The sequence below is a fragment of the Salvelinus namaycush genome, chromosome 29 (assembly GCF_016432855.1).
Source record: "Salvelinus namaycush isolate Seneca chromosome 29, SaNama_1.0, whole genome shotgun sequence".
NCBI classification, from domain to species: Eukaryota; Metazoa; Chordata; class Actinopteri; order Salmoniformes; family Salmonidae; genus Salvelinus; species Salvelinus namaycush.
This window is the reverse complement of record NC_052335.1, coordinates 13,357,443-13,384,655: the sequence shown is the minus strand read 5'-3', so window position 1 is coordinate 13,384,655 and position 27,213 is coordinate 13,357,443. Positions and strand designations below refer to the sequence as shown.

Below are 27,213 nucleotides of genomic sequence, written 5' to 3'. Positions count from 1 at the left end.
TGTGTTTGCATGCGTATATGTGTGCGTGTGTTGGTCAGCAGTCACTCACGGGGAAGTTGTAGGCGCAATTGCGTCGCACCAGGGCGTACTTGCTCTCCAGCTCCAGCGGGTAGACCTGGTTGTCTGAGTGGCCGTTTTCATGCTGCAGGCCCAGTACACACAGCTTCTTATAGAACTCCAGGAACCACAGGTGCTGCTCCTCCGTGAAAGACGCTGCAGGAGAGAAGAATTAGGACCAGATAGGACCAAATCTAGCAGACAGGAATCAGAATCACACAAAGGGACCTGTGTGTGTTTATGCAGCCTGGCCTCCCGGTCACCTCCCGGTCATGGGTCTCCCGGTTGCGGTCGGCTGCGACACAGCCTGGGATCGAACCCGGGCGTCACTACTATTTATATTTTTGACAACTTTTACTTAACTTCATCCCGAAAGAAAATGATGTACTTTTTACTCCATACATTTTCCATGACACCCAACAGTACTTGTTACATTTTGAATGCTTAGCAAGACAGGAAAATGATTCAATTCACACACTTAAGAGAACATTCCTGGTCATTCCTACTGCCTCTTATCTGGCGGACTCACTAAACACAAATTCTTCATTTGTAAATGATGTCTCAGTGTTGGACTGTGCCCCGAGCTATCCGTAAACAAAAAAAGAAAAAGACAATTGTGCTGTCTGGTTTGATTAATATAATGAATTTAAAATTATTTATACTTGTACTTTGACTTTTGATACTTAATGTTTAAAACCAAATACTTTATACTTTTACTCAAGTAGTATTTTACTGGGTGACTCACTTTTACTTGAGTAATTTTCTATTAAGGTATCTTTACTTTACTCAAGTAAAACTGACTAGATGGAAAGGTGGCGTCCTATGACGGTGCCAGGTTGAAAGTCACTGAGCTCTTCAGTAATGCCATTCTACTGCCAATGTTTGTCTATAGAGATTGCATGGCTGTGTGCTCGATTTTATTCACCTGTCAGCAACGGGTGTGGCTGAAATAGCCGAATCCACTAATTTGAAGGGGTGTCCACATACTTTTGTGTATGTGTATTACCTCATTTGCGAATTTTAATACAAAAAGGACTGTATTTAATTTTAAACGTATTGTATTTATGTCTACATTCAAGTGGTTCAACATTCAAAAGGCACTCGCACATCTGAGCTATCTTTTTGCAGGTGCATGGTAACAGTTGAATAACATGAAAAAAAAGAAGCCCGCACACTGCTCTTGATAGTATCACTGCTCTTTAAAAAGCTTTATGTATCAGCCTCAAGGTCTTGGTCAGAGCTTTGTGATAAAACATTTTTTTTTTGCATCCTTATGTAGACATAGCTCCACCCACATCCGTTCCAAATCAAATCAAACTTTATTGGTCACATACACATGGTTAGCAGATGTTAATGCGAGTGTAGCGAAATTCTTGTGCTTCTAGCTTGCAGTAATATCTAACAAGTAATCTAACAATTTCACAACAACTACCTTATACACACAAGTGTAAAGGAATGAATAAGAACATGTACATATACATATATGGATGAGCGATGGCCGTGCGGCATAGGCAAGATGCAGTAGATGGTATAGAGTACAGTATATACAGTTGAAGTCGGAAGTTTACATACACTTAGGTTGGAGTCATTAAAAGTCATTTTTCAACCACTCCACAAATTTCTTGTTAACAAACTACAGTTTTGGCAAGTCGGTTAGGACATCTACTTTGTGCATGACACAAGTAATTTTCCCAACAATTGTTTACAAACATTATTTCATCTACTAAATCACTGTATCACAATTTCAGTGGGTCAGAAGTTTACATACACTAAGTTGACCATGCCTTTAAACAGCTTGGAAAATTCCAGAAAATGATGTCATGGATTTAGAAGCTTCTGATAGGCTAATTGACATAATTTGAGTCAATTGGAGGTGTACCTGTGGATGTATTTCAAGGCCTACCTTCTCTTTGCTTGACATCATGGGAAAATCAAAAGAAATCAGCCAAGACCTCCACAAGTCTGGTTCATCTTTGGGAGCAACTTCCAAACGCCTGAAGGTACCACGTTCATCTGTACGAACAATAGCACGCAAGTAAAAACACCATGAGACCACGCAATCGTCATACCGCTCAGGAAGGAGACGCGTTCTGTCTCCTAGAGATGAACGTACTTTGGTGCAAAAAGTGCAAATCAATCCCAGAACTACAGCAAAGGAAGACCTTGTGAAGATGCTGGAGGAAACAGGTACAAAAGTATCTATATCCACAGTAAAACGAGTTATATATCGACATGACCTGAAAGGCCGCTCAGCAAGGAAGAAGCCACTGCTCCAAAACCGCCATAAAAAAGCCAGACTACGGTTTGCAACTGCACATGGGGACAAAGATCGTACTTTTTGGAGAAATGTCCTCTGGTCTGATGAAACAAAAATAGAACTGTTTGGCCATAATGACCATCGTTATGTTTGGAGGAAAAAGGGGGATGCTTGCAAGCCGAAGAACACCATCCACCATCATGTTGTGGGGGTGCTTTTTGCTGCAGGAGGGCCTTGTGCACTTCACAAAATAGGTGTCATCATAAGGATGAAAATTATGTGGATATATTGAAGCAACATCTCAAGATTTCAGTCAGGAAGTTAAAGCTTGGTCGCAAATGGGTCTTCCAAATGGACAATGACCCCAAGCATACTTCCAAAGTTGTGGCAAAATGGCTTAAGGACAACAAAGTCAAGGTATTGGAGTGGCCATCACAAAGCCCTGACCTCAATCCCATAGAAATTTGGATGGCAGAACTGAAAAAGCGTGTGTGAGCAAGGAGGCCTACAAACCTGGCTCAGTTACACCAGCTACCCAAAACGTTTCACCCAAGTTAAACAATTTAAAAGCAATGCTACCAAATACTAATTGAGTGTATGTAAACTTCTGACCCACTGGCAATGTGATGATTTTTTTAAAAGCTGAAATAAATCATTCTCTCTACAATTATTCTGACATTTCACATTCTTAAAATAAAGTGGTGATCCTAACTGACCTAAGACAAGGAATTTTTACTAGGATTAAATGTCAGGAATTGTGAAAAACTGAGTTTAAATGTATTTGGTTAAGGTGTATGTAAACTTCCGACTTCCAACTGTACATATGAGATGAGTAATGTAGGGTATGTAAACATTAAGTGGCATTGTTTAAAGTGACTAGTGATACACTTGCTACATCCAATTTTTAATTGTTAAAGTGGCTAGAGATTGAGTCAGTATGTTGGCAGCAGCCACTCAATGTTAGTGATGGCTGTTTAACAGTCTGATGGCCTTGAGATGGAAGCTGTTTTTCAGTCTCTCGTTCCCAGCTTTGATGCACCTGTACTGACCGCCTTCTGGATGATAGCGGGGTGAACAGGCAGTGGCTCGGGTGGTTGTTGTCCTTGATGATCTTTTTGGCCTTTCTGTGACATCGGGTGGTGTAGGTGTCCTGGAGGTCTGCTAGTTTGCCCCCGGTGATGCGTTGTGCAGACCTCACTACTCTCTGGAGAGACTTACGGTTATGGGCGGAGCAGTTGCCGTTCCAGGCGTTGATACAGCCTGACAGGATGCTCTCGATTGTGCACCTGTAAAAGGTTGTCAGTGTTTTCGGTGACAAGCCAAATTTCTTCAACTTATTGAGGTTGAAGAGGACCATTTCAGTTTGTCTGTGATGTGTATGCCGAGGAACTTAAAACTTTCCACCTTCTCCACTACTGTCCCGTCGATGTGGATAGAGGGGTGCTCCCTCTGCTGTTTCCTGAAGTCCACGATCATCTCCTTCATTTTGTTGACGTTGAGTGTGAGGTTATTTTCCTGACACCACACTCCGAGGGCCCTCACCTCCTCTCTGTAGGCCGTCTCGTCGTTGTTGGTAATCAAGCCTACCACCGTAGTGTCGTCTGCAAACTTGATGATTGTGTTGTAGGCGTGCATGGCCACGCGGTCAAGGGTGAACAGGGAGTACAGGAGAGGGCTGAGAACGCACCCTTGTGGGGCCCCCGTGTTCAGGATCAGCAGGGTAGAGATGTTGTTTCCTACCCTCATCACCTGGGGGCGGCCCGTCAGAAAGTCCAGGACCCAGTTGCACAGGGCGGGGTCGAGACCCAGGGTCACGAGCATAATGACGAGTTTGGAGAGTACTATGGTGTTAAATGCTGAGCTGTAATCGATGAACAGCATTCTTACATAGGTATTCCTCTTGTCCAGATGGGTTAGGGCAGTGTGCAGTGTGATTGCGATTGCGTCGTCTGTGGACCTATTGGGGCGGTAAGAAATAGGTTGTCAGGTAGGGTGGAGGTGATATGAACCTTGACTAGTCTCTCAAAGCACTTCATGATGACAGAAGTGAGTGCTACGGGGCGATAGTCGTTTAGCTCAGTTACCTTTCCTTTCTTGGGAACAGGAACAATGGTGGCCCTCTTGAAGCATGTGGGAACAGCAGACTGGGATAGGGAGAGATTGAATATGTCCGTAAACACACCAGCCAGCTGGTCTGTGCATGCTCTGAGGACGCGGCTCGGGATGCCGTCAGGGCCGGCAGCCTTGCGAGGGTTAACACGTTTAAATGTTTTACTCACATTGGCCGCGGTGAAGGAGAGACTTCAGGTTTTGGTAGCGGGCCGTGTCAGTGGCACTGTATTGTCCTCAAAGCGAAAAAGTTGTTTAATTTGTCTTGGAGCAAGACGTCGGTGTCCGCGACGAGGCTGGTTTTCTTTTTGTAATCCGTGATTGACTGCAGACCCTGCCACATACGTCTCGTGTCTGAGCCATTGAATTGCGACTCTACTTTGACTCTATACTGACGCTTAGCTTATTTGATCGCCTTGCAGAGGGAAAATCTACACTGTTTGTATTCGGTCATGTTTCAGTGATTAAAAGCAGTGGTTCGCGCTTTCAGTTTTGCGCGAATGCTGCCATCAATCCACGGTTTCTGGTTGAGGAAGGTTTTAATAGTCACTGTGGGTACAACATCACCGATGCACTTGCTAATAAACTCGCTCACCGGATCAGCATATACATCAATGTTGTTGTCTGAGGCTATCGGGAACATATCCCAGTCCACGGGATCGAAGCAATCTTGAAGCGTGGAATCTGATTGGTCGGACCAGCGTTGAACAGATCTGAGCACGGGCGTTTCCTGTTTTAGTTTCTGTCGGCTGGGAGCAACAATAGGCTGGGAGCAACAAAACGGAGTCGTGGTCAGATTTGCCGAAAGGAGGGCGAGGGAGGGCTTTGTATGCGTGCGGAAGTTAGAGTATGATGATCCTGAATGCAATGATCCTGAATGCTGCCAGCCCGGGTCGCGCATTCGATATGCTGCTAAAATTTAGGGAGCCTTGTTTTCATATTAGCTTTGTTAAAATCCCCAGCTACAATACATGCAGCCTCAGGATATATGGTTTCCAGTTTACATAGAGTCCAATGAAGTTCTTTCAGGGCCGTCGAGGTGTCTGCTTGTGGGGGGGGGGATATACATGGCTGTGATTATAATCGAAGATTATTCTCTTGGTAGATAATGTGGTCGGCATTGGATTGTAAGGAATTCTAGTTCAGGTGAACAAAAAGACTTGAGTTTCTGTATGTTGTTATGATCACACCACGACTCGTTAATCATAAGGCATACACCCCCGCCCTTCTTCTTACCAAAGAGATGTTTGTTTCTGTTGGCGCGATGCATGAAGAAACCGGGTGGCTGTACCGACTCTGATAACATACCCCGAGTGAATGTTACAATCTCTGATGTCTCTCTGGAAGGCAACCTTTGCTCGAATTTCGTCTACCTTGTTGTCAAGAGACTGGACATTGGCGAGTAGTATACTCGGGAACGGTGAGCGATGTGCCTGCCTACGGATCCTGACCAGAAGACCGCTCCGCCTGCCGCTTCTGCGGCGCTGTTGTTTTGGGTCGCCTACTGGGATCTGATCCATTGTCCTGGGTGGTGGTTCAAACAGAGGATCCGCTTTGGGAAAGTCGTATTCCTGGTCGTAATGTTGGTAAGTTGACGTTGCTCTTATATCCAATAGTTCTTCCCGACTGTATGTAATAAGACTTAAGATTTCCTGGTGTAACAATGTAAGAAATAATACATAAAAAAACAAAATACTGCATAGTTTCCTAAGAACGCGAAGCGAGGCGACCATCTCTGTCTGCGCCATCATACGTAGTGTCCATGCATCGAATGGGGTTGGAGTTGAGGGAAAAGAAAAGTGTTACCAAATATAACAATGTGCATTTCATAAATATTAGAATAAAGTGTGTACATAAAACGTAATGAACCCGTCTGTAAAACCACAATGAGGACATCGACCCATTCAAGTGGTAAAAGTTAATTGTGATATGAATAAGGGGAAGAAATACCCTATTAGGGTGTGGTGCCTAGCCTTAAGAGGTCTGAAACCCACCTGAGAGTCCGTGACAGAGCTTGCCATACTGAAATGACAGCGAAGCCAGCACCGCCTCGTCAGCTTTAAAGCACTTTTCACAGAACGTCTTCACCAGCGGAAAGATAACACGCGTCCTGTCGTCTAAAAAGTGAGGGGGAGAGAAGAGAGAAAGACAGTTTGACATGACGGGGCTGCCTCCCAATGCAACGGGCATCTGGCAGAGAGAGGACAATCGGAATTGTCAGCCCTCATACACACAGTGGCCGCATTCCATTCCAAAACATAGCAATTATTTTCAACTCAATATGACGTTATCACTCATCATGCGGCCATGGAGTGTATAAGAGCTATCTTGGTACCATTTCTCTGACCTGTCAACTTGCCTGGACAGATCTGAAAGGACATCTGAAAGATGAACACAATAGGTCCGGGACTCCACGTAGCGAATTGAATGGTTAGATGGAGCCGAATCTGATTGATTATACACTAATCAGTCCATTTTGGATCTGCAATGGTGAGTCGTCTACTATAAAGGGGAAGGTAGCCAGTTTTCAGAATGGAATACGGCCCATGTCCTTGATGGCCCGACACGCGTGCAAAAGCCTCGTGAAGAGATAGAAGACCGACAGCTTAGTTGGAGCCAGTTTGCCAACTACTGTAACGAGTATAGTATTTGCATATCAAAGAAACTCTGCGGGTGCAGGGGTGTCTTGGAAGAGTGTCGCTAAGCCAGACAAGTAAGTGTTTCGCACAGACAATGTAGAGACAAGGTTGTGAAGTGCATTGGTTTTAATGAGCCAGGTTTATGTCTGTAGTAGACTGGTTCTTGGGAATCCCAATGATTGCATATTTTTTTTGCAGAGCACAAGCACACCATATACAGCTAATCAAGGGTTTGAGTATTAGTTGAGTAGTGAAATCAGTTGTGCTTGTGCAGAGCTAGAATAAAAAATATGCAACCCTAAGATAGATCTCAGGTAAAAAAACGGATCAATAGGAACATCAAAACCATTGAATAGGAACATTATAACCGTATTTTCTGTAAGTGCTTTTATAAAGCTTTTCCAGTCAAAATACTGCTTTGGCTTAAAGACTTTTCCGGAACAATATGAACGTGTGGGCGTCTGTCCTCTCTTGGAACATCAATGAGTAGAAAATTGCCAGCGAACAAGAGCCGCCAGATCGGGAGTAGTGTGGGCTGCTTGCGAGGCACGCTGTAGTAAGAAGACAGAAGTGTAAGTTGAATGTGAGAACAACATGGCCACAGAGACGGCTATGTAGGCTGTACGAGGGTGTAGCATGGCCTGCCACGCAGACAGAAGTATGTGGGCTGAATGACGTTACCGTGCCAGCAGTGGAAAAGCCATGTGGGCCGGCTGTGTGAGGGGGCAGGGTAATCACATAGAGTTTGTATGAGGTGGTAAGATTGTAGAAGGTTTTTTGTATGAGAGGTGAGACTGTTTGAGGTGATAAGATTGTATGAGTTTTATATGAGGTGATGAGGGTGCATGACATAGGTGATGTGGTGTCATTGTATGAGGTTTCTCACCACTGTCGAACATCTCCAGCAGGTTAATGATGGTGTCGAAGGCAGCCAGGCGCACTGTGCTCCCCTCGTCCCGAGCCAACTCTACGAGCTCAGGCAGCACTGCCGCCTTGGTGTGGTCCAGTCTGAGACACCAGAGGAGAAAGAGGAGACACAATTATATAACAAACACACATTCCCATTAAAGGGATCGTTTGAGTTTCCCCAAAATCAAAGTTCAATCATTTTATTCCTCAGAATGCATGGAAAATGGACTTGTGTGGCAAGAAAAAAATTGTGGCATGAGTAAGATGGCAACAGAGTTCTGTTCACCAACCTCCCTTTGTTTGTCCAAACTTTAGACAAACTTCCGCATCTACAAGCTACAAACTTGAACGTGGCTTCTAAAATAACACTATCAAAAATAGACAACCGACTGCTCAGAAACAACCAGGAAGACACAGCCGATGATTGTCAAGCAAATAACTGTCGGTCTCACAGTAATTGACCGCTAATTAACATAAGCACATTTTGCATCTCCTGGCTTCCACACATATCCTAAGTCTAATAAAAGTCTAATAAATCCATGTAATATAGCCTACACCTTCCCAATAAATCCATAATTTATTTTAGACAGTTCTAAAGAAGCATGATATGAAGAAAATGTAGTCTATTTCAGAAGAAAAGAATAGCATACTCCGAGTTGTCTTTATGTTAGGCCCTGATCTGGCTATGCCAAATGGCTGTGGGCTACACTAGTTCATTTAGCAGACAAGATTTGCTTATAATTTCATGCCATTATTTTATAGTATGAAGAATACAATTGAACAAAGCTGAATAAAATATAAATATTTTCTCCAAATGATTTGAGGGAGTGCGCACATGCGGCTATTCTGTGTTAAGCGGTTAACAAAGAAATAGGTAATCCTATATGCTTAATTTATAGTTATTAACGTAACTTTTAGTTGTTCTACAAACATTGGGCTACATGTTTAGATGTTTAATACATTGTAAGGCTGCATGATGAGACTCTAATGAAGATTTGAAAAAAGTTTATTGAAAGGCATGAGCTCCGCTACATTTTTTTGCGCAGGCTGTACACACTCTGTACACACTCACACAGCTCTCCATCACGTGATCGGGTCTTTCTCACAGAATACAAGTTAAGACAGACACATCCAAGGTGAATATTGAAGATATTGGGAGAACTGTCCACATTTACTTTTCGTCAGCCAACAAGATGAGTAGGCCTAACAAAGAGCAAAAGCACTAGCCGATGTCAATCTACTATCCCCCATAGTACAAAAGTCGACCTATTTTATTCTGTGAGGGAAATAAATATTCCAAACAGTTGTGGGATGCGATAGATCCCAAATTAATACAACCACTACCATCATAAAAAATGTTTTATGCAATAGTCAATGAACAGGCAGAGTTCCTCTGTCTAGTGTCTGTGTTCTTTTGCGCATTTTAATCTTTTATTTTATTGGCCAGTCTGAGATATTGCTTTTTCTTTGCAACTCTGCCTAGAAAGCCAGCATCCCGGAGTCGCCTCTTCACTGTTGACGTTGAGACTGGTGTTTTGCGGGTAATATTTAATGAAGCTGCTAATTGAGGACTTGTGAGGCATCTGTTTCTCAAACAAGACAATCTAATGTACTTGACCTCTTGCTCAGTTGTGCACCGGGGCCTTCGACTCCTCTTTCTATTCTGGTTAGAGACAGTTTGCGCTGTTCTGTGAAGGGAGTAGTACACACTGTTGTACAAGATCTTCAGTTTCTTGGCAATTTCTCGCATTAATTTCTCAGAACAAAAATAGATTGACAAGTTTCAGAAGAAAGTTCTTTGTTTCTGGCCATTTTGAGCCTGTAGTCGAAATCACAAATGCTGATGCTCCAGATACTCAACTAGTCTAAAGAAGGCCAGTTTTATTGCTTCTTTAATCAGAACAAATGTTTTCAGTTGTGCTAACATAATTGCAAAAGGGTTTTCTAATGATCAATTAGCCTTTCAAAATTATAAACTTGGATTAGCTAACACAACGTGCCATTGGAACACAGGCGTGAAGGTTGCTGATAATGGGCCTCTGTATGCCTATGTAGATATTCCATTAAAAAAACTGCAGTTTCCAGCTACAATAGTCATTTACAACATTAACAATGTCTACACTGTATTTCTGATCAATTTGATGTTATTTTAATGGACAGAAAATTTGCTTTTCTTTCAAAAACAAGGACATTTCTAAGTGACCCCAAACTTTTGAGCGGTAGTGTATATAGGGCAGCAGCCTCTAATGTGCTAGTGATGGCTATTTTAACAGTCTGATGGCCTTGAGATAGAAGCTGTTTTTCAGCCTCTCGGTCCCAGCTTTGATGCACCTGTACTGACCACGCCTTCTGGATGATAACGGGGTGAACAGACAGTGGCTTGGGTGGTTGTTGTCTTTGATAATCTTTTTGGTCTTCCTGTGACATTGGGTGCTGTAAGTGTCCTGGAGGGCAGGTAGTTTGCCCCTGATGATGCGCTGGGCACACCGCACCACCCTCTGGAGAGCCCTGCAGTTGCGGGCGGTGCAGTTGCCGTACCAGGCGGTGATACAACCTGACAGTATGCTTCAATTGTGCATCTGTAAAAGTTTGAGTGTTTTAGGTGACAAGCCAATTTTCTTCAGCCTCCTGAGGTTGAAGAGGCACTGTCGAGCCTTCTTCACCACACTGTCTGTGTGGGCGGACCATTTCAGTTTGTCAGTGATGTGTACGCTGGGGAACTTGAAGCTTTTCCACCTTCTCCACTGCAGTCCCGTCGATGTGGATAGGGGTGCGCTCCCTCTGTTGTTTCCTGAAGTTCACAATCAGCTCCTTTGTTTTGTTGAAGTTGGGTGAGAGGTTACTTTCCTGGCACCACACTCCCAGGTCCCTCACCTCCTCCCTGTAGTCTGTCTCGTCATTGTTGGTAATCAGGCCTACTACTGTTGTGTCATCTGCAAACTTGATGAATTGGAGGCGTGCGTGGCCACGCAGTCATGGGTGAACAGGGTGTACAGGAGCGGGCTGAGCACGCATTGTGGGGCCCCAGTGTTGAGGATCAGCGAAGTGAAGGTGTTGTTTCCTACCTTAACCACTTGCGGGCGCGCCTGTCAGGGAGTCCAGGACCCAGTTGCACAGGGCGGGGTTCAGACCCAGGGCCTCAAGCTTAATGATGAGCTTGGAGGGTACTATGGTGGTGAATGCTGAGCTATAGTCAATGAACAGCATTCTTACATAGTTATTCCTCTTGTCCAGATGGGATAGGGCAGTGTTCAGTGCGATGTGGATCATAGTCTGTGGATCACATATTAGACTATTCTTGATTTAATCTTGTCTTTACATATACTAAATAATATATATATATATATATGTGACATTTGTTTTGATTTAGAATGGACCATTATCATGCACCTGTATCGAAACAGTGGCAGTGGGAAAAAATACATGTCATCTATGCACTTAAATAGAGAATGGAGGACGCTTTTCCCCGTGGTTTATTTTCATGCCAGTCAGGTAGGCTATACTCCTGTTGTAAATATAAACAATGTGTTTAATATTAGGAAAGTTGAGCAATAAATATAGTAGGCCTAGCCTATAGAAAGCTGATGAGAGCCTTGTCTTTTTATTAGCGGCCATCACTCTGTTTTCTCCCGCAATTGCATAGCCTATAGAAATGTTGCGCAACATGAGCTCATGGGCTCTCATGAAGCGCTCAATTAGATTTTCAAATACATTTGCAATGTCAGAGTGATTAGAGGGACAATAGAGGGCTGAGTACGAGGAAAGTTAGCAAGTTTGGTAGGCTACTAATGACCAGCAGCAACATGAGAGCTTGGAGAAGCCTAATTACCGTAACTAAACGATCATGTGGAATTTGACTGCCTTCATGACATGTAACCGCTGGTGAGGCGGTAATATGGTCACCGCAACAGCCCTAGTCATGGCTGATCCACATGAGATCTCTCAACCAACAGAGGGGTATCCTACAAAGCAAGCTATATCTACTCAGGGTTTTCTAAAGCTAACAAGTTTCAGCTTCACATTCCAGCTCAGGCTTAATAGTACTACGACGGTTGATATCGCACGTCCTTCTGCGCTTGTAACTGCATAATGGCTAGTCGAACGCCACACTCTTCATTGAGACAATGGTGAAAAATGAATCCATGGGCGAGACAGTGCCACATTTCATTTCAGCTGAAATCAAAAGGATTTTTTTTTTATTAGGATATTGTGTGAAACAGGCTTTTAAAAGTGCCAACTTTATTTTATTACTTATCATTAATGCCATCTTTGGCGTGCTAATCAATGCACAACCACAAGCACCTTTAATCCCACTCATATCGATAAAATAATTTATTAAGTCATACAAAAGTGTTACTGTGCATTTTGGCAAGTCGGTTAGGACATCTACTTTGTGTATGACACAAGTCATTTTTCCAACAATTGTTTACAGACAGATCATTTCACTTATAATTCACTGTATCCCAATTCTGGTGGGTCAGAAGTTTACATACACTAAGTTGACTGTGCCTTTAAACAGCTTGGAAAATTCCAGAAAATGATGTCATGGATTTAGAAGCTTCTGATAGGCTAATTGACATCATTTGAGTCAATTGGAGGTGTACCTGTGGATGTATTTCAAGGCCTACCTTCAAACTCAGTGCCTCTTTGCTTGACATCATGGGAAAATCAAATGAAATCTGCCAAGACCCCAGAAAAAAAATGGTAGACCCCCACAAGTCTGGTTCATCCTTGGGAGCAATTTCCAAATGCCTGAAGGTACCACGTTCATCTGTACAAACAATAGTACGCAAGTATAAACACCATGGGACCACGCAGCCATCATACCGCTCAGGAAGGAGACGCATTCTGTCTCTTAGAGATGAAGGTGCTCCTAGAGACAGAAAAGTGCAAACCAAACTACAGCAAAGAACCTTGTGAAGATGCTGGAGGAAACAGGTACAAAAGTATCTATATCCACAGTAAAACGAGTTATATCGAAACCTAAAAGACCAATCAGCAAGGAAGACCAATCACTGCTCCAAAACCGCCATAAAAAAGCCAGACTACGGATTGCAACTGCACATGGGGACAAAGATTGTACTTTTTGGAAAAATGTCCTCTGGACTGATGAAACAAAAATAGAACTGTTTGGGCATAATGTCCATTGTTATGCTTGGAGGAAAAAGGGGGATGCTTGCAAGCCGAAGAACACCATCCCAACCGTGAAGCACGGGGGTGGCAGCATCATGTTGTGGGGGTGCTTTGCTGCAGGAGGGACTGGTGCACTTCACAAAATAGATGGCGTCATGAGGATGGACAATTGTGTGGATATATTGAAGCAACATCTCAAGACATCAGTCAGGAAGTTAAAGCTTGGTCGCAAATGGGTCTTCCATATGGACAATGACCCCAAGCACACTTCCAAAGTTGTGGCAAAATGGCTTAAGGACAACAAATTCAAGGTATTGGAGTGGCCATCACAAAGCCCTGACCTCAATCCCATAGAAAATTTGTGGGCAGAACTGAAAAAGCGTGTGCGAGCAAGGAGGCCTACAAACCTGACTCAGTTACACCAGCTCTGTCAGGAGGAATGGGCCCAAATTTACCCAACTTATTGTGGGAAGCTTGTGGAAGGCTACCCGAAACGTTTGACCCAAGTTAAACAATTGAAAGGCAATGCTACCAAATACTAATTGAGTGTATGTGAACTTCTGACCCACTGGGAATGTGATGAAAGAAATAAAAGCTGAAATAAATCATTCTCTCTACTATTATTCTGACATTTCACATTCTTAAAATAAAGTGGTGATCCTAACTGACCTAAGACAGGGAATTTTTACTAGGATTAAATGTCAGGAATTGTGAAAAACTGAGTTTAAATGTATTTGGCTAAGGTGTATGTAAACGTCCGACTTCAACTGTATATTTCATATATTTTAACATTATAATTTTCTTAAATATATATATTTTTTCAAATCAATTGTCTCCTCAAATGAAGGGGATGATGACTCAATCTTTGCAAGGGAGGGAATATTATTTCATTGGTCCTCAACATATTGGCTCAGTCATTTCAGTGGAGTTACTTGTGAGTTAGCCTCCCCCGGAGCAGGTTAGTTCTGAATAATTAATTGCCATAGAAATTTACATGGCTAAAAGGTGAGCCACTTTCGTATGAGCGGTTATCCCGAGTTGAACTCAGAGTTGACCAAAGTTACCTCGCCAACTCCTCACACCTGCTTTGTAGTATACCCCTCTGAGCAATCCAACAGGCCTGGGGCAGGTTCCACCATTTTGTCATAAAAAAGTCCAATGCTCCTTGTAGCACCACCTGATGGCCACTGGAAGAAAATGCACTCCCTAATCTCAAAATGTATCTGGACGAACAATGAAACAAGAATTAAACTCTCCATTTTACAGAGACAAAAGCCTCCCAAACTTCCAATGGTACTTTTGGTCATTTTCTCTGCATTCTCGCTACTTGGCTAAATCCAGAAACTTGCTTGTCATTGCATCCAATAGAATAAAAATGTGTTCACCAACACAGATTACAAAACCTTATCTATTCCAACGTAGCTCTGAAACAATCTAAATTAAGATTCGGCTCTATTATTTCTCACTTCATTTCTGTTTGGCGTCTAACTGAAAAAATATGTGGAATCACACTGAACTGGTACCTCCAATCACCAATTTTCCATAATCTTGGTCTCCAAATTGGGAGGGTGCCCCATCTTATTTCCCATGTGGCATGACAGTCTCTGTGCATTCCAAGATATTCAACAAAAGTACAACCTGCCTGGCACCTCATTACTTTTCTACTTACAATTACGTTTTGCTATGCACGCTCATGGGGTATCTTGGAAAACAAAGCCTCACCTTCATCCCTTTCATAAGGTGCTTGGAAAAAGAGGTCACGTCTCTGAAATTAATTCCCGTCTAGTAAAGTCCTCATCCAAGCCACTTTCAATTGACAAATTGTGGAAAAAAGATCTACAAACATCCAACAATGTTCTTAATTGGCAAACAATATGGCACAATATATCTCTATCTTCCAGAAATCCAAATCACCAAATTATTCACTTTAATTTTGTTCACAGAATGTACTTTACTCCCCGGAAATTCTATTACATTAAAGCCAAACCATCACCCAATTGTACTCTATGCTCTAATGACACCCAAGGTACCTTAATCCATATGATGTGGGAAAGCCCGGGGATAAAATCATTCTGGAAGATGATCTTCCCTGTGCTCTCAATTTAACGCAACCTCTTTCTTTAATTATTATTTATCTTTCTTTAGTTTTCTCCCCTTTTTTTCATATTCATATACTTAACTGTCAATGGATAATAAATGTATATAAAAAATAAGGTTGACAAAAATACAATTCCAAATAAAAGCATGCTGATGCCATTCACATTGAGATACCGAGTCAGAGCTGCCTCTGTATGCCAATTTCGTTTATTTTAGCGTGCAAAGCTGATGTCATATTTTGCTGCATCTCTTTTGTAAAAACAATACTATCACTATGAATGCTACGAACATGAGTCACTGCCTATTTGCTGTGTTTATATATGCCTGTTATCCAACAAGTGTCAAAAAAAGGAAATGGACTTGACTTTAGTTTAAGACCACTGCTGATGTATGGAAACATGATACTATTTTATTGTGAACTAGGCTATCCCTAAGTGTAGGAGCTAAGAAGAATAGAATCTTCCTCCCCCAACATTGGCAATATAAAACAGCACATTTCATTAACTGCATCCAAAAGATCAATGAAGGATAACAAGAGAGTCAAGTTACAGAACGTATCATGTCAAGGTTACAGGGTTGTGTTGGTGACTGACACATAATACACCTTCTCCTTAATAAGTCACTCACCCTCTGACAAAATACATATTCTGATAACTCACTGTTGCACAGTTGGTTGCCTGCAATACTCCAATACCAATATTCAACAGTGGGTTTGACAGTAACTAAACCTAGCACATACTGTATTAATGTAGCACTGTTAAAGGGATAGTTCACACAAAAAAAATATTTTTGTATTTTGTTAAAGTTTGATGGACTAATGAACAAAACACGAAAAGATCCATTCAAAGCATCAGGTAATTTGTTTCTGTGCACCAATTAGTGTTGGTGTTTCAATTCATTGCACCTGTCAGTAGCTCAAAGATGTTCTATTCAACTAATGGATCAATATATGTATATGTTATATGTATATGTATATGTTATATATGTTATCGAAGGAGAACATCTCTATGAGGATGGGGATAAGAAATAGGACATAATAAAATAACAGGAAAGGGGAGACGATAAGACAAATGATACTGAGATGCACTCTAGAGGCCGGTTTCCCAGACATCGGATTAAGCATAGTCCTGGATTTAAAAGTATGCTCAATGAAGATTCTCCATTGAAAGTGCTTTTTGTCCAGTACTAGGCTTAATCTGTGTCTGAGAAACCGGCCCAAAGAGTATACTGCACACTTAGGATGCCCAGTAGTGTGCCGTCCTGTGAGTTTATCTATTTGGTCAATATGTATCCATTAGTTGTAGTGCCACTAAGCATGAATACCAAAGTAAGCACTACCTTCCCCCTGCCACTTTCCTGATTGCAAAATAAAGCATTTGCTACACGGGTAACTGGGCAGCATTTTATAAATCGTTTTTCTTGACTGGGCCGGTTGTTCCCAGGGGGCTGCTGCAGTCTATCATGGTTGATAGTGTGTGATTGTCAAATGACACCCTATTCCCTATAAAGTGTCCATAGTGGGGGCCCATAGTGCTCTGCTCAAAAGTAGTGCGCTATATAGGGAATAGGGTGCCATTTGTGACACAGTGTTTCTGCTGCGTTCCATGGAGAGAGGCAAACTGAATCTGCGGGAGCTCTGGGCAACTGGGCCATGTTTATTAGGCACCAAACAGAAGAAAACGGAATGAAACATGGAGGGACGATCTGGTTTGGTCCAATAAGAAACGTTCATATTTGTTTTCTGTTGAGTGCCCTAATTAACACGACCCTGACTGATCCTCTACCACAGAGAGAAATGGATTGCAGACCCTCTGCAGTGTGCCTTCTATCATTGACATTCTGCTCAGCTTAGGGTGGGCAGTGGGCAATGGGGAGGGGTGGGGCTGCGATAAGCCTGCGTTTACAGTCATCTGTTGGAGGCTCATGATAGGAAAAAAGACCCCCCCCCACCCAACACATAAGCTTCAACGTAAAGCAAAGCTTCTAAGAATTGTTTTCATATTCAAACAAAAGTTCAGGAGTATTTAGTCTTGCATACTGGCCTATTTCCTCAGGTCAGCAAGGTGTGTTTAGCCTTTTCAAAGACACCGTTCAATTTAACCGTTATGCCTTTCGGTTTGAATAATGTGACTGTTTCTACCAGTGGAGTCTGTGGGTGGAAAAATCAGAGGAGGGGCTCAATGTAATGGCTGGAATGGAATAAATGGAAAGGTATCAAACACATAAAACACATGGAAACCATTCCATTTATTTCATTCCAGCCATTACAATGAGCTCTCCTCTGATTTTAATGTGACACCACATTATTTGAAAGGATTATTCTCCTCTTTTTTTCTTCTCTGTTCTTTTCTTTTACCCGATTCCTCTGGCAATGTTCTCCAGCTGGCGACACATGCAGGAGCGCACCTCGTACTCCACGTCCTGGCACAGGGACCTCACCAGGGGCAGGAGGTCCTTCTTCACTCTGCCAAAAGGGGTTCACACAATTTTGGGGCATATCAAGAGAAATCAAATTATGATTGATTATTGGAAAGGTGTCCCAAAGGGCACAATAAAGATTTTTCTACGAGATATTAAAAAAGACTAATTGAATTGAAACTAATTCAGATGAGCTGTGAAATGATTGTAACTAATTTAGCCTAGAATCTATGGGTCCTACATCTATCGTCCAGGCCAGGGGTGGGCTCGCCAGCCAATTAAATGCGGCCTGTGGGGGATATTTTTATTGTTGTTAGGAGAAATTATTATTTTGGGTTGAAAAAACACTCCAGGCCACACTTGAAAGTCTAAAACTAGATAGAAAGTATGTAGACATATATTTTCAAAGAATTGCCCTTTTCTGGCCAGCAAATTGATTTTGACGAACAAATGTGTGGCTCCTCGTTGAATTTTTAAATCCCGATGTGGCCCTAGAGCCAAAAAGTTTGCCCACCCCTGGTCTAGACTTTCTATCATTAACTAGTTAATCCCACTGTAGCATCTATGGCCCCTACATCTATTTCACTAATTTAATGAAGACATTTTCTTACAGAAAAATAAGCATTTAATCAAGACATTCCCTTGTAGAAAAACAAGCATCAGACCTTCTGTTTGGTGATTGAGCAAGATACAAACTCCAGGGATACAAACTCACATGGGAGACTCAAACTTGCAGGCCACCTTCCCCAGGATACGACAGCTGGCTAAACGGGCCTGCAGGGACTGAGACAGCTGAGCTTTGGACACAAGCGGGCTGAGGATCTGCATGATCAACCAATGGGTACAGGCTATTAGGGTGTTAGGGAAGGAACAGCCTGTTTAAGGACGCCATGGGTTGCATCCCAAATGACATCCTATTCCATTTATAGTGCACTTTTTTTTTACCAGGGCTCCACCGGGACCATGCTAAATTATGTTGCCAAGTTTAGTTTCCTAACTAACCACAGTTCTTTACAAGTAATTGCGGCTGACTTGAGTTGTCGGGCACAGTATTGTCATACTGAGAAATGATAGCCAACTTAGTTTCTTCCAATGGCACTGTTCCATTAGAAGCCATCTTAATTCCCCATATAAGATATACTAATGGTTATACAGTCATGGGCATTAAAAAGCGAACCTGTACTGCAGAGTAGTATAAAACAATTGCCTCAACCTGGATGTATCTGCATTGTCAGGGGCTTATTTCAGAAATGTATTTCATAACATGCGTTATTGTTAAATGATTGCTAATGAACATGGTGCTTGGCATCTCCCTGTGAGAGAGTTTGTCATATTTACAAATGGACCTTGGCACAGCAAAGCATTTTGAAAAAGTACTGTTTTAATGCCCAGAAATATGCCCAGAAATTCCTTAGAAGCATGGCATAATTCTCAGGTAAGATGGAACGGTTTCCCAGTAAGCCTAGTTTTGAACTAAAAAGCAAGCTGAATGGAGAATTACAGTAACACATACAAGAAACACATTTAAATTAATAAAATGAGATGCAACAAAATACAAAACAATCTAAATGTCAGGGAGTTGAGGCAAAAATGGAGGTAGTCAGTTGACCAACTGAATGCAAATCGGCCCTATATGTGTCATATACTGCATCGCAGTGCTAGCTGTGCCACCAGAGACTCTGGGTTCGAGCCCAGGGTCTGTCGCAGCCGGCCGCGACCGGGAGGTCCATGGGGCGACGCACAATTGGCCTAGCGTCGTCCGGGTTAGGGGAGAGTTTGGCCGGTAGGGATATCCTTGTCTCATCACGCAGTAGCAACTCCTGTGGCGGGCCGGGTGCAGTGCGCGCTGACCAGGTCGCTAGGCGTATGGTGTTTCCTCCGACACATTGGTGCGGCTGGCTTTCGGGTTGGATGCGCGCTGTGTTAAGAAGCAGTGCGGCTTGGTTGGGTTGTGTTTCGGAGGACACATGGCTCTCGACCTTCGTCTCTCCCGAGCCCGTACGGGAGTTGTAGCGATGAGACAAGACAGTAACTACTAACAATTGGATACCACGAAATTGGGGAGAAAAAGTAATACATTTAAAAGAATATATATATATTTTTTAAACGTTAATTATTGGCATCCCTGTTTTCAATACCTCAACTTGGGAGGATAACGGCACTTTATCTAAAATCTTTTATGAGACTGGAGAACACATTGGGAGGGATCTTGGATCATTCCTCCATACAGAATCTTTCCAGATCATTGATATCCTTTGTCTGCCTTATTGACTGCTCTCTTCAATTCAAACCATAAGGTTTTCAATGGGGTTCAAGTCCAGAGACTGAGATGGCCATTTCAAAATTGTGATTTTGTGGTCAATTAACCATTTCTTTATGGATTTTGATGTGTGCTTGGGGTTATTAATATATTTTATATAAGATACTTTTAGCAATCAAAAGTAAGTGTGACAATTAACCACCATTACAAACCTGAGTCTAATCTGAATATAATGTTTGGGGTTGCGCAATAATCTATCCTACACAAATGCGCATAGCCAGATTTTGGCTACGCTACTTTGAAGCAAGGTAAGACATACCTCATAATATGAAGTAAAACATACAGGTTTCAAACAATTAAGTATATGTTTTTAAAATGCATACGGTCTCCAGTTCAGATTGCAAGGTAGCCTGCCTACTGTGTTGCCTATGCACACAAATGGTGAATGGAGCACACGGTTCAAAATAAAAACGCTATCTCTTTTTAAACGTTGCCATCAAAACACTGTTTTTAACACGCGATTGCATTTAGAACTTTTGCGCAATGACTGGGCTTATAAGAACACGTTTCACTCCAGTAGCAACCAGCTGTTTGAGAAGATGCAGCTCTCGCTGTCCGACAGGTGATATTACGCTCAAACTAGGCACTGTGCACGACTGATAAATAGATACATGACGAACTAACGAAAATACACACGTGCCAATTTAATTCCATAAATTATGCTAATTAACGTATAGACCGGTAAGCATGACTGGTCAAATTTATTTGGTTCATTTTATAATTACCTGTATTATTATTTTTTTTTTAAATTATTTCACCTTTATTTAACCAGGTAGGCCAGTTGAGAACAAGTTCTCATTTACAACTGCGACCTGGCCAAGATAAAGCAAAGCAGTGCGACAAAAACAACAACACAGAGTTACACATAAACAAACGTACAGTCAATAACACAACTGAAAAATCTATGTACAGTGTGTGCAAACGTAGAGATAGTAGGGAGGTAAGGCAATAAATAGGCCATAGAGGCGAAATAATTACAATTTAGGATTAACACTGGAGTGATAGATGATGTGCAAGTAGAGATAGATACTGGGGTGCAAAAGAGCAAGAGGATAAATAACAATAGGGGGATGAGGTAGTTGGGTGTGCTATTTACAGATTGGCTGTGTACAGGTACAGTGATCGGTAAACTGATCTGACAGCTGATGCTTAAAGTTAGAGAGGGAGATATAAGACTCCAGCTTCAGTGATTTTTGCAATTCGTTCCAGTCATTGGCAGCAGATCACTGGAAGGAAAGGTGGCCAAAGGAAGTGTTGGCTTTGGGGATGACCAGTGAAATATACCTACTGGAGCGCACTATGGTGACCAGTGAGCTGAGATAAGGCGGGGCTTTACCTAGCAAAGACTTATAGATGACCTGGAGCCAGTGGGTTTGGCGACGAATATGTAGTGAGGGCCAGACAACGAGAGCATACAGGTCGCAGTGGTGGGTAGTATATGGGGCTTTGGTGACAAAATGGATGCCACTGTGATAGACTACATCCGGTTTGCTGAGTAGAGTATTGGAGGATATTTTGTAAATGACATCGCCGAAGTCAAGGATTAGTAGGATAGTCAGTTTTACGAGGGTATGTTTGGCAGCATGAGTGAAGGAGGCTTTGTTGCGAAATAGGAAGCTGATTCTAGATTTAATTTTGAATTGGAGATGCTTAATGTGAATCTGGAAAGAGAGTTTGCAGTCTAACCATACACCTAGGTATTTGTAGTTGCCCACATATTCTAAGTCAGAAGCGTTCAGAGTAGTGATGCTAGTCGGGCAGGCGGGTGCGGGCAACAATCGGTTGAAGATCATGCATTTAGTTTTACTAGCATTTAAAAGCAGTTGGAGGCCACGGAAGGAGACAGGAGCTTGTATGTGTTACGTTAATGTGTTAGCTAGTGTACATTTCAGGTTGTTGTTACCTCCTGTCTGATGGTTTCCTTTGGTAAAGCATCGATTGCAGACAGCAAAGTTTCCAGCCATGCGTTGCTCACCACTGTCGAAGAGAAACAGAGAAAAACTGACATTTTAAAAACTGCTACCAATATTTAATAAGGATGCCAGGGCCTTTGAAGTTTCGAAATGGAACATCCCTGTGCCAGAGAGTATGATGCCCTGCCAACCTACAGCCCACCAGTGACGGTAAGTCACAACGGTTAAGCTCTGTCACGAATTCAAACTGCTGCATTCACTCCCTCGCTCACACTGTGGGCGAAATGCCAGGCAGACACCAGCTACATTGAACAAATCTGTGAGAAGAAGCTTTCATCGACTGTAATCCTGGAACAGTAGGATGCTGAATTGAAAACCTGAGTGAGCAACAGGCTTGTTCCTCTCGTGCCAACAATGGCTAAAGATTGATTCCTGCCGAGTAAGGTGCCACATGAATTGTACACAAGCTTAAAGCATGCTATTTGAGACTTTTGAGGGTATGTTACTTAACGTTCAATCTAAAGTTAAATCTTGAGCTAGGAGAGGAAAACTGCAAAGCTGAAAGCGGGGCTGTGTAGGTCTGGCTGCATCCAACTCGCCCGGTTGTTACTAAACAACCCACAAGTCTCTGCAATGTCATTTTGGACAGGCTTAATTTGCCACTGGAAGACATTACACAAATAAAATATACCCAGCTTTATGTCCTGCCAAAACATGACATTGTTTACATTCAGGGTCCAACATTAACTTTTTTCTTACTGGCCTAATTGAGCAAGTTGGTCAAAAAACTACTGTCCCGAACAGAATTTCAACGGGCCTGGAGATGGTGTAGTTTTAAATGAATTGGTGTTATGCAGGACCCATAGATTGGAATGCTTCTTTCTATATTCAGCAATTAATAGGCTACATTTGGTTATTATGATACCGATTAGATGTTAAGTCCCCTATTTAGGGGGCTTTGAGTGGTTCTGGACCGGTTTTGGTGTACAAAGCGCTCTGTGAACATCGTAGGGTCATGTGTCTTATAGTGCAAGAAAGCCCTGTCTCTCTGCTCCCACTCTCCCAGCGGGGCTAACTTGAAGTGTCAGGTATCAGACCCCACATTTGCATAGGGACGTGTCACATTTCCGGGCCTATCCAGATAAAGGAACGATTTCCTGTGTCTGTGAAACTTACAGCTTCGCTTGCAATAGTGCATAATAAACGGGAGAATCTAGCGGATGCAACAATAATAGTTTAATCTCGCTATGATATTCTCAGCAGGAATTAAAGCCCTCAACGTAAGTAAATAAAGTAATAGAATTGAACAAGACCACTTTCTCTTGGTCACAGACGGACAAAACCACTTTGTGCTTAAAGCTGAAGTTACGAGTCTGCACACATTTAAATGGTGTCTCTGTGCTTCTCAGTGGACATTGAGGAGAAAATTCTCTGTCTGCAGTTATATTAAATAGTGCCAATATTGTACTAAGTATGACCATATTTATTTTACACATAGTATAAGATATCACATTTCTTATAAGTCATTTATAATTTCATCGTTACTACATTTAGAAAGGATTTCAGTAATTTCAAGACTTTTGTTCAATAGGAAAAAAATATATGATTCTTCACATTTTCCTAATATTTATATACATATATTTTTACAAGAAATGTGAGTTCCAGACCTTTCTAAAACTATGCAAATGTAGTAGTTATTGTTTATGGCCACCTCATGAAAAATGTTTACACAAAAAAGTGACACAGCTAGAACTGTGATGCAGTGCCTTAGACTGCTGCGCCACTCGGGAGGCCTGTGCATCGTGTTATTTTATCCAATTATGCATACAGTTGAAGTCGGAAGTTTACATACACCTCAGCCAAATAGATTTAAACTTAGTTTTTCACATTTCCTGACATTTAATCCTAGTAAAAATTCCCTGTCTTAGGTCAGTTAGGATCACCACTTTATTTTAAGTATGTGAAATGTCAGAATAATAGTAGATAGAATGATTTATTTCAGCTTTTTTTTCTTTCTTCACATTCCCAGTGGGTCAGAAGTTTACATACACTCAATTATATTCGTAGCATTGCCTTTCAATTGTTTAACTTGGGTCAAACATTTCGGGTAGCCTTCCACAAGCTTCCCACAATAAGTTGGGTAAATTTGGGCCCATTCCTCCTGACAGAGCTGGTGTAACTGAGTCAGGTTTGTAGGCCTCCTTGCTCACACACACTTTTTCAGTTCTGCCCTCAAATTTTCTATAAGATTTAGGTCAGGGCTTTGTAATGGCCACTCCAATACCTTGACTTTGTTGTCCTTAAGCCATTATGGGGTCATTGTCCATATGGAAGACCCATTTGCGACCAAGCTTTGAACATCCTGACTGAGGTCTTGAGATGTTGCTTCAATATATCCACATAATTTTCCATCCTCATGGAAAATGCCATCTATTTTGGCATTTTAGATGCCATAGATGCCATCTATTTTGTGAAGTGCACCAGTCCCTCCTGCAGCAAAGCACCCCCACAACATGATGCTGCCACTCCCGTGCTTCACGGTTGAGATGGTGTTCTTCGGCTTGCAAGCATCCCCCTTTTTCCTCCAAACATAACGATGATCATTAAGGCCAAACAGTTCTATTTTTGTTTCATCAGACCAGAGGACATTTCTCAAAAAAGTACAATCTTTGTCCCGTGTGCAGTTGCAATCCGTAGTCTGGCTTTTTTATGGCAGTTTTGGAGCAGTGGCTTCTTCCTTGCTGAGCGGCCTTTCAGGTTATGTCGATATATGACTCGTTTAACTGTGGATATAGATACTTTTGAACCTGTTTCCTCCAGCATCTTCACAAAGTCCTTTGCTTTTGTTCTGGGATTGGTTTGCACTTTTTGCACCAAAGTATATTCATCTCTAGGAGAGAGAACGCGTCTCCCTCCTGAGCGGTATGACGGCTGCGTACTATTGTTTGTACAGATGAATGTGGTACCTTCAGGCATTTGGAAATTGCACCCAAAAATGAACCAGACTTGTGGAAGTCTACAATTCTTTTTCTGAGGTCTTGGCTGATTTCTTTTGATTTTCCCATGACGTCAAGCAAAGAGTCACTGAGTTTGAAGGTAGGCCTTGAAATACATCCACAGGTACACCTCCAATTGACTCAAATGATGTCAATTAGCCTATCAGAAGCTTCTAAAGCCATGACATAATTTTATGGAATTTTCCAAGCTCTTTAAAGGCTCAGTCAACTTAGTGTATGTAAACTTCTGACCCACTGGAATTGTGATACAGTGAATTATAAGTGAAATAATCTGTCTGTAAACAATTGTGGGAAAAATTACTTGTGTCATGTAGACTCCAACCTAATGGTATGTAAAACGTACAACTTCAACTGTAGGTATTGCCTACTAATTGGATGATTATTTCATTGGAAACACTTATCTTCCTCTACTACAAAACATAGAAACGCGCCATTTTCACTTATGTTGATGTTGGGGTGGTGCTGGAGATGACGAATATGAAGTTGAACATTTTTGAAATTTCCCTTTTAGCTATAGCCAAAACCTATACTGTACATTTTTTAAATAACAGACACTCCTTAACTATCTTGTGTCTAGCTGTGTAAAAAAAACGAGCCTATATTCCCTTTTCTCTCCATCCGATAGGTTATGAAATTGGCCTATATGCTATCCTTTTCTCATCTTATGCATGGCTTTCTCCCAATCAAACAATGAATTCAATCTCAAAAAGTTGTTTGAATAGCCTAAAAACGTAAGGTAGCCAGGGGACTAATAATGAGAACAGACAATATCAATAGCCTATAGTAAACACAGTCCAGTTCAAAGTGAATGGCACAGATCCATATATGGCAATGGCTATTTGCATATAGGCCTACTGCAGCTCTGATTGGTTATGACGCACCAGTCAGGTCTGAGCGTGCCTGTCAATTCAATAGAGTCCCACTTCAATGCCCTCTGCCTACAAGAAAATCTCTTGCACAGTTAGTTTTGCATACCAAGTCTTGCATAGTTAATTTTTTATATTGCGTTGATTAGATCACAATTCCCACAGTAGAACAAAACGTTGATAGTGTTAACTAAAGGGGAAAACTCCAGAAAGTTGAGGGAAGTTCAATCTCGTGCTTCTCTGCGCGGGCTGATAATTCTTCTGTGTGGCAGTCAGATGGGAGCTGCGCGCCCGCGCACGTGTGCAGCTTAGAGGGACCATTGGTTGTATCATTCGACCTCACACTATAGCGGATTTTTTGTTGTTGCGGTTTGTCTTTTTTGGGGGGAGTTTGCCAATAGGGGCGATATCATTGTATATCACAATGTTTTATGGGTATATAATCACGATAGGACAAAGGTTGACATCGCCAAACTTTACCGCCTTGGTTTTTGTCAAATCAGTCTAGTTTGGCATGAGTTATTTGCTTACTAATGCCATGCTAATGACACGGTGAAGACAACTTTAACTTCCTGCCATGGTCTTGTCGAATCAGTTGTGGTAGCCTGTAATAAGTTATTATCATCACGACTGCTTATGACATCTCTTATGTTATGCTTAGAAGAACCATGCTGACCTGTGTCCCGGTGGTCCAGGTTAAGTAGAACGATCTGTAGGATGGAGTGGGTGTGCGTCTGGATGAGGACAATGTCATCCTGGAGCAAGGTCAGGAAGGAGCCTGCCGCCGCTAGCTGCATGTCTGCCCCGGCTACGTGCAGTACTTCCTGTGTCAGAGGGCGAGAGGGGGTTAAAAGTGGGGAAGGGTTAGGAGTGAAGAGGTTTATTGACCATTTGTTACTATGGACATGTAGTCACAAGACACACCAAAAAGGAATAATTATAATTTAATGGACATTTGTCATTAGTTAATGTTTCTATTCAGTCATAAAATGTCAGTTTTACCACAGTACAGTGGTTAATATGAATATTAGGCTTTAGAGTAGAACAGATTAATTGGCCCACCCGAACTTTTGGCACTACCCGTCGGAAGGTCTCTGCTGGATTCTGACGCACCAGGTTTGGCAGGTTGATGATTACACTGGCTCTCTGGACATCCTGACCTGAGCTGGGGAAGGAGAACCAAAGAACAGAGCACAGCTATAGCAAGCATGTTACATTTCCTGTAAGAATTGGGGGTGAATGCAACCATACAATACACAAACAGTGTTCATCAATTAATACTTTGCTAACATACATACACATAAACACACACACACACTGACACATATATACACCCACCATATACAATGCTGCTACTTTGTACTCTTATTATTATCTATCCTGATGCCTAGACACTTAACCCCTGCCTACATGTAGGTATGCCAGCAGCATACAACCCTGCAGCCAGCAGCATACCACCCTGCTGCACACTACTGGCT

The 27,213-nt window shown here is 42.1% G+C and overlaps 1 protein-coding gene across 1 annotated transcript in view; it reads right to left on the bottom strand.

The window, feature by feature from the left end:
- The window catches only part of ppp4r4 (protein phosphatase 4, regulatory subunit 4), a 66,177-nt gene extending 39,630 nt beyond the window's left edge, over positions 1 to 26,547 (bottom strand). The window contains exons 1-7 of the mRNA XM_038968113.1: positions 26,412 to 26,547; positions 21,843 to 21,916; positions 18,335 to 18,441; positions 17,558 to 17,665; positions 7,949 to 8,070; positions 6,418 to 6,540; positions 50 to 213 (exon numbers count right to left, since the gene is read on the bottom strand). Of these exons, the coding sequence (XP_038824041.1) occupies positions 50 to 213; positions 6,418 to 6,540; positions 7,949 to 8,070; positions 17,558 to 17,665; positions 18,335 to 18,441; positions 21,843 to 21,916; positions 26,412 to 26,532 (819 nt within the window). The 5' untranslated portion in view covers positions 26,533 to 26,547. The remainder of the gene's footprint in view (positions 1 to 49; positions 214 to 6,417; positions 6,541 to 7,948; positions 8,071 to 17,557; positions 17,666 to 18,334; positions 18,442 to 21,842; positions 21,917 to 26,411) is intronic.
- Positions 26,548 to 27,213: the final 666 nt, after the last annotated feature.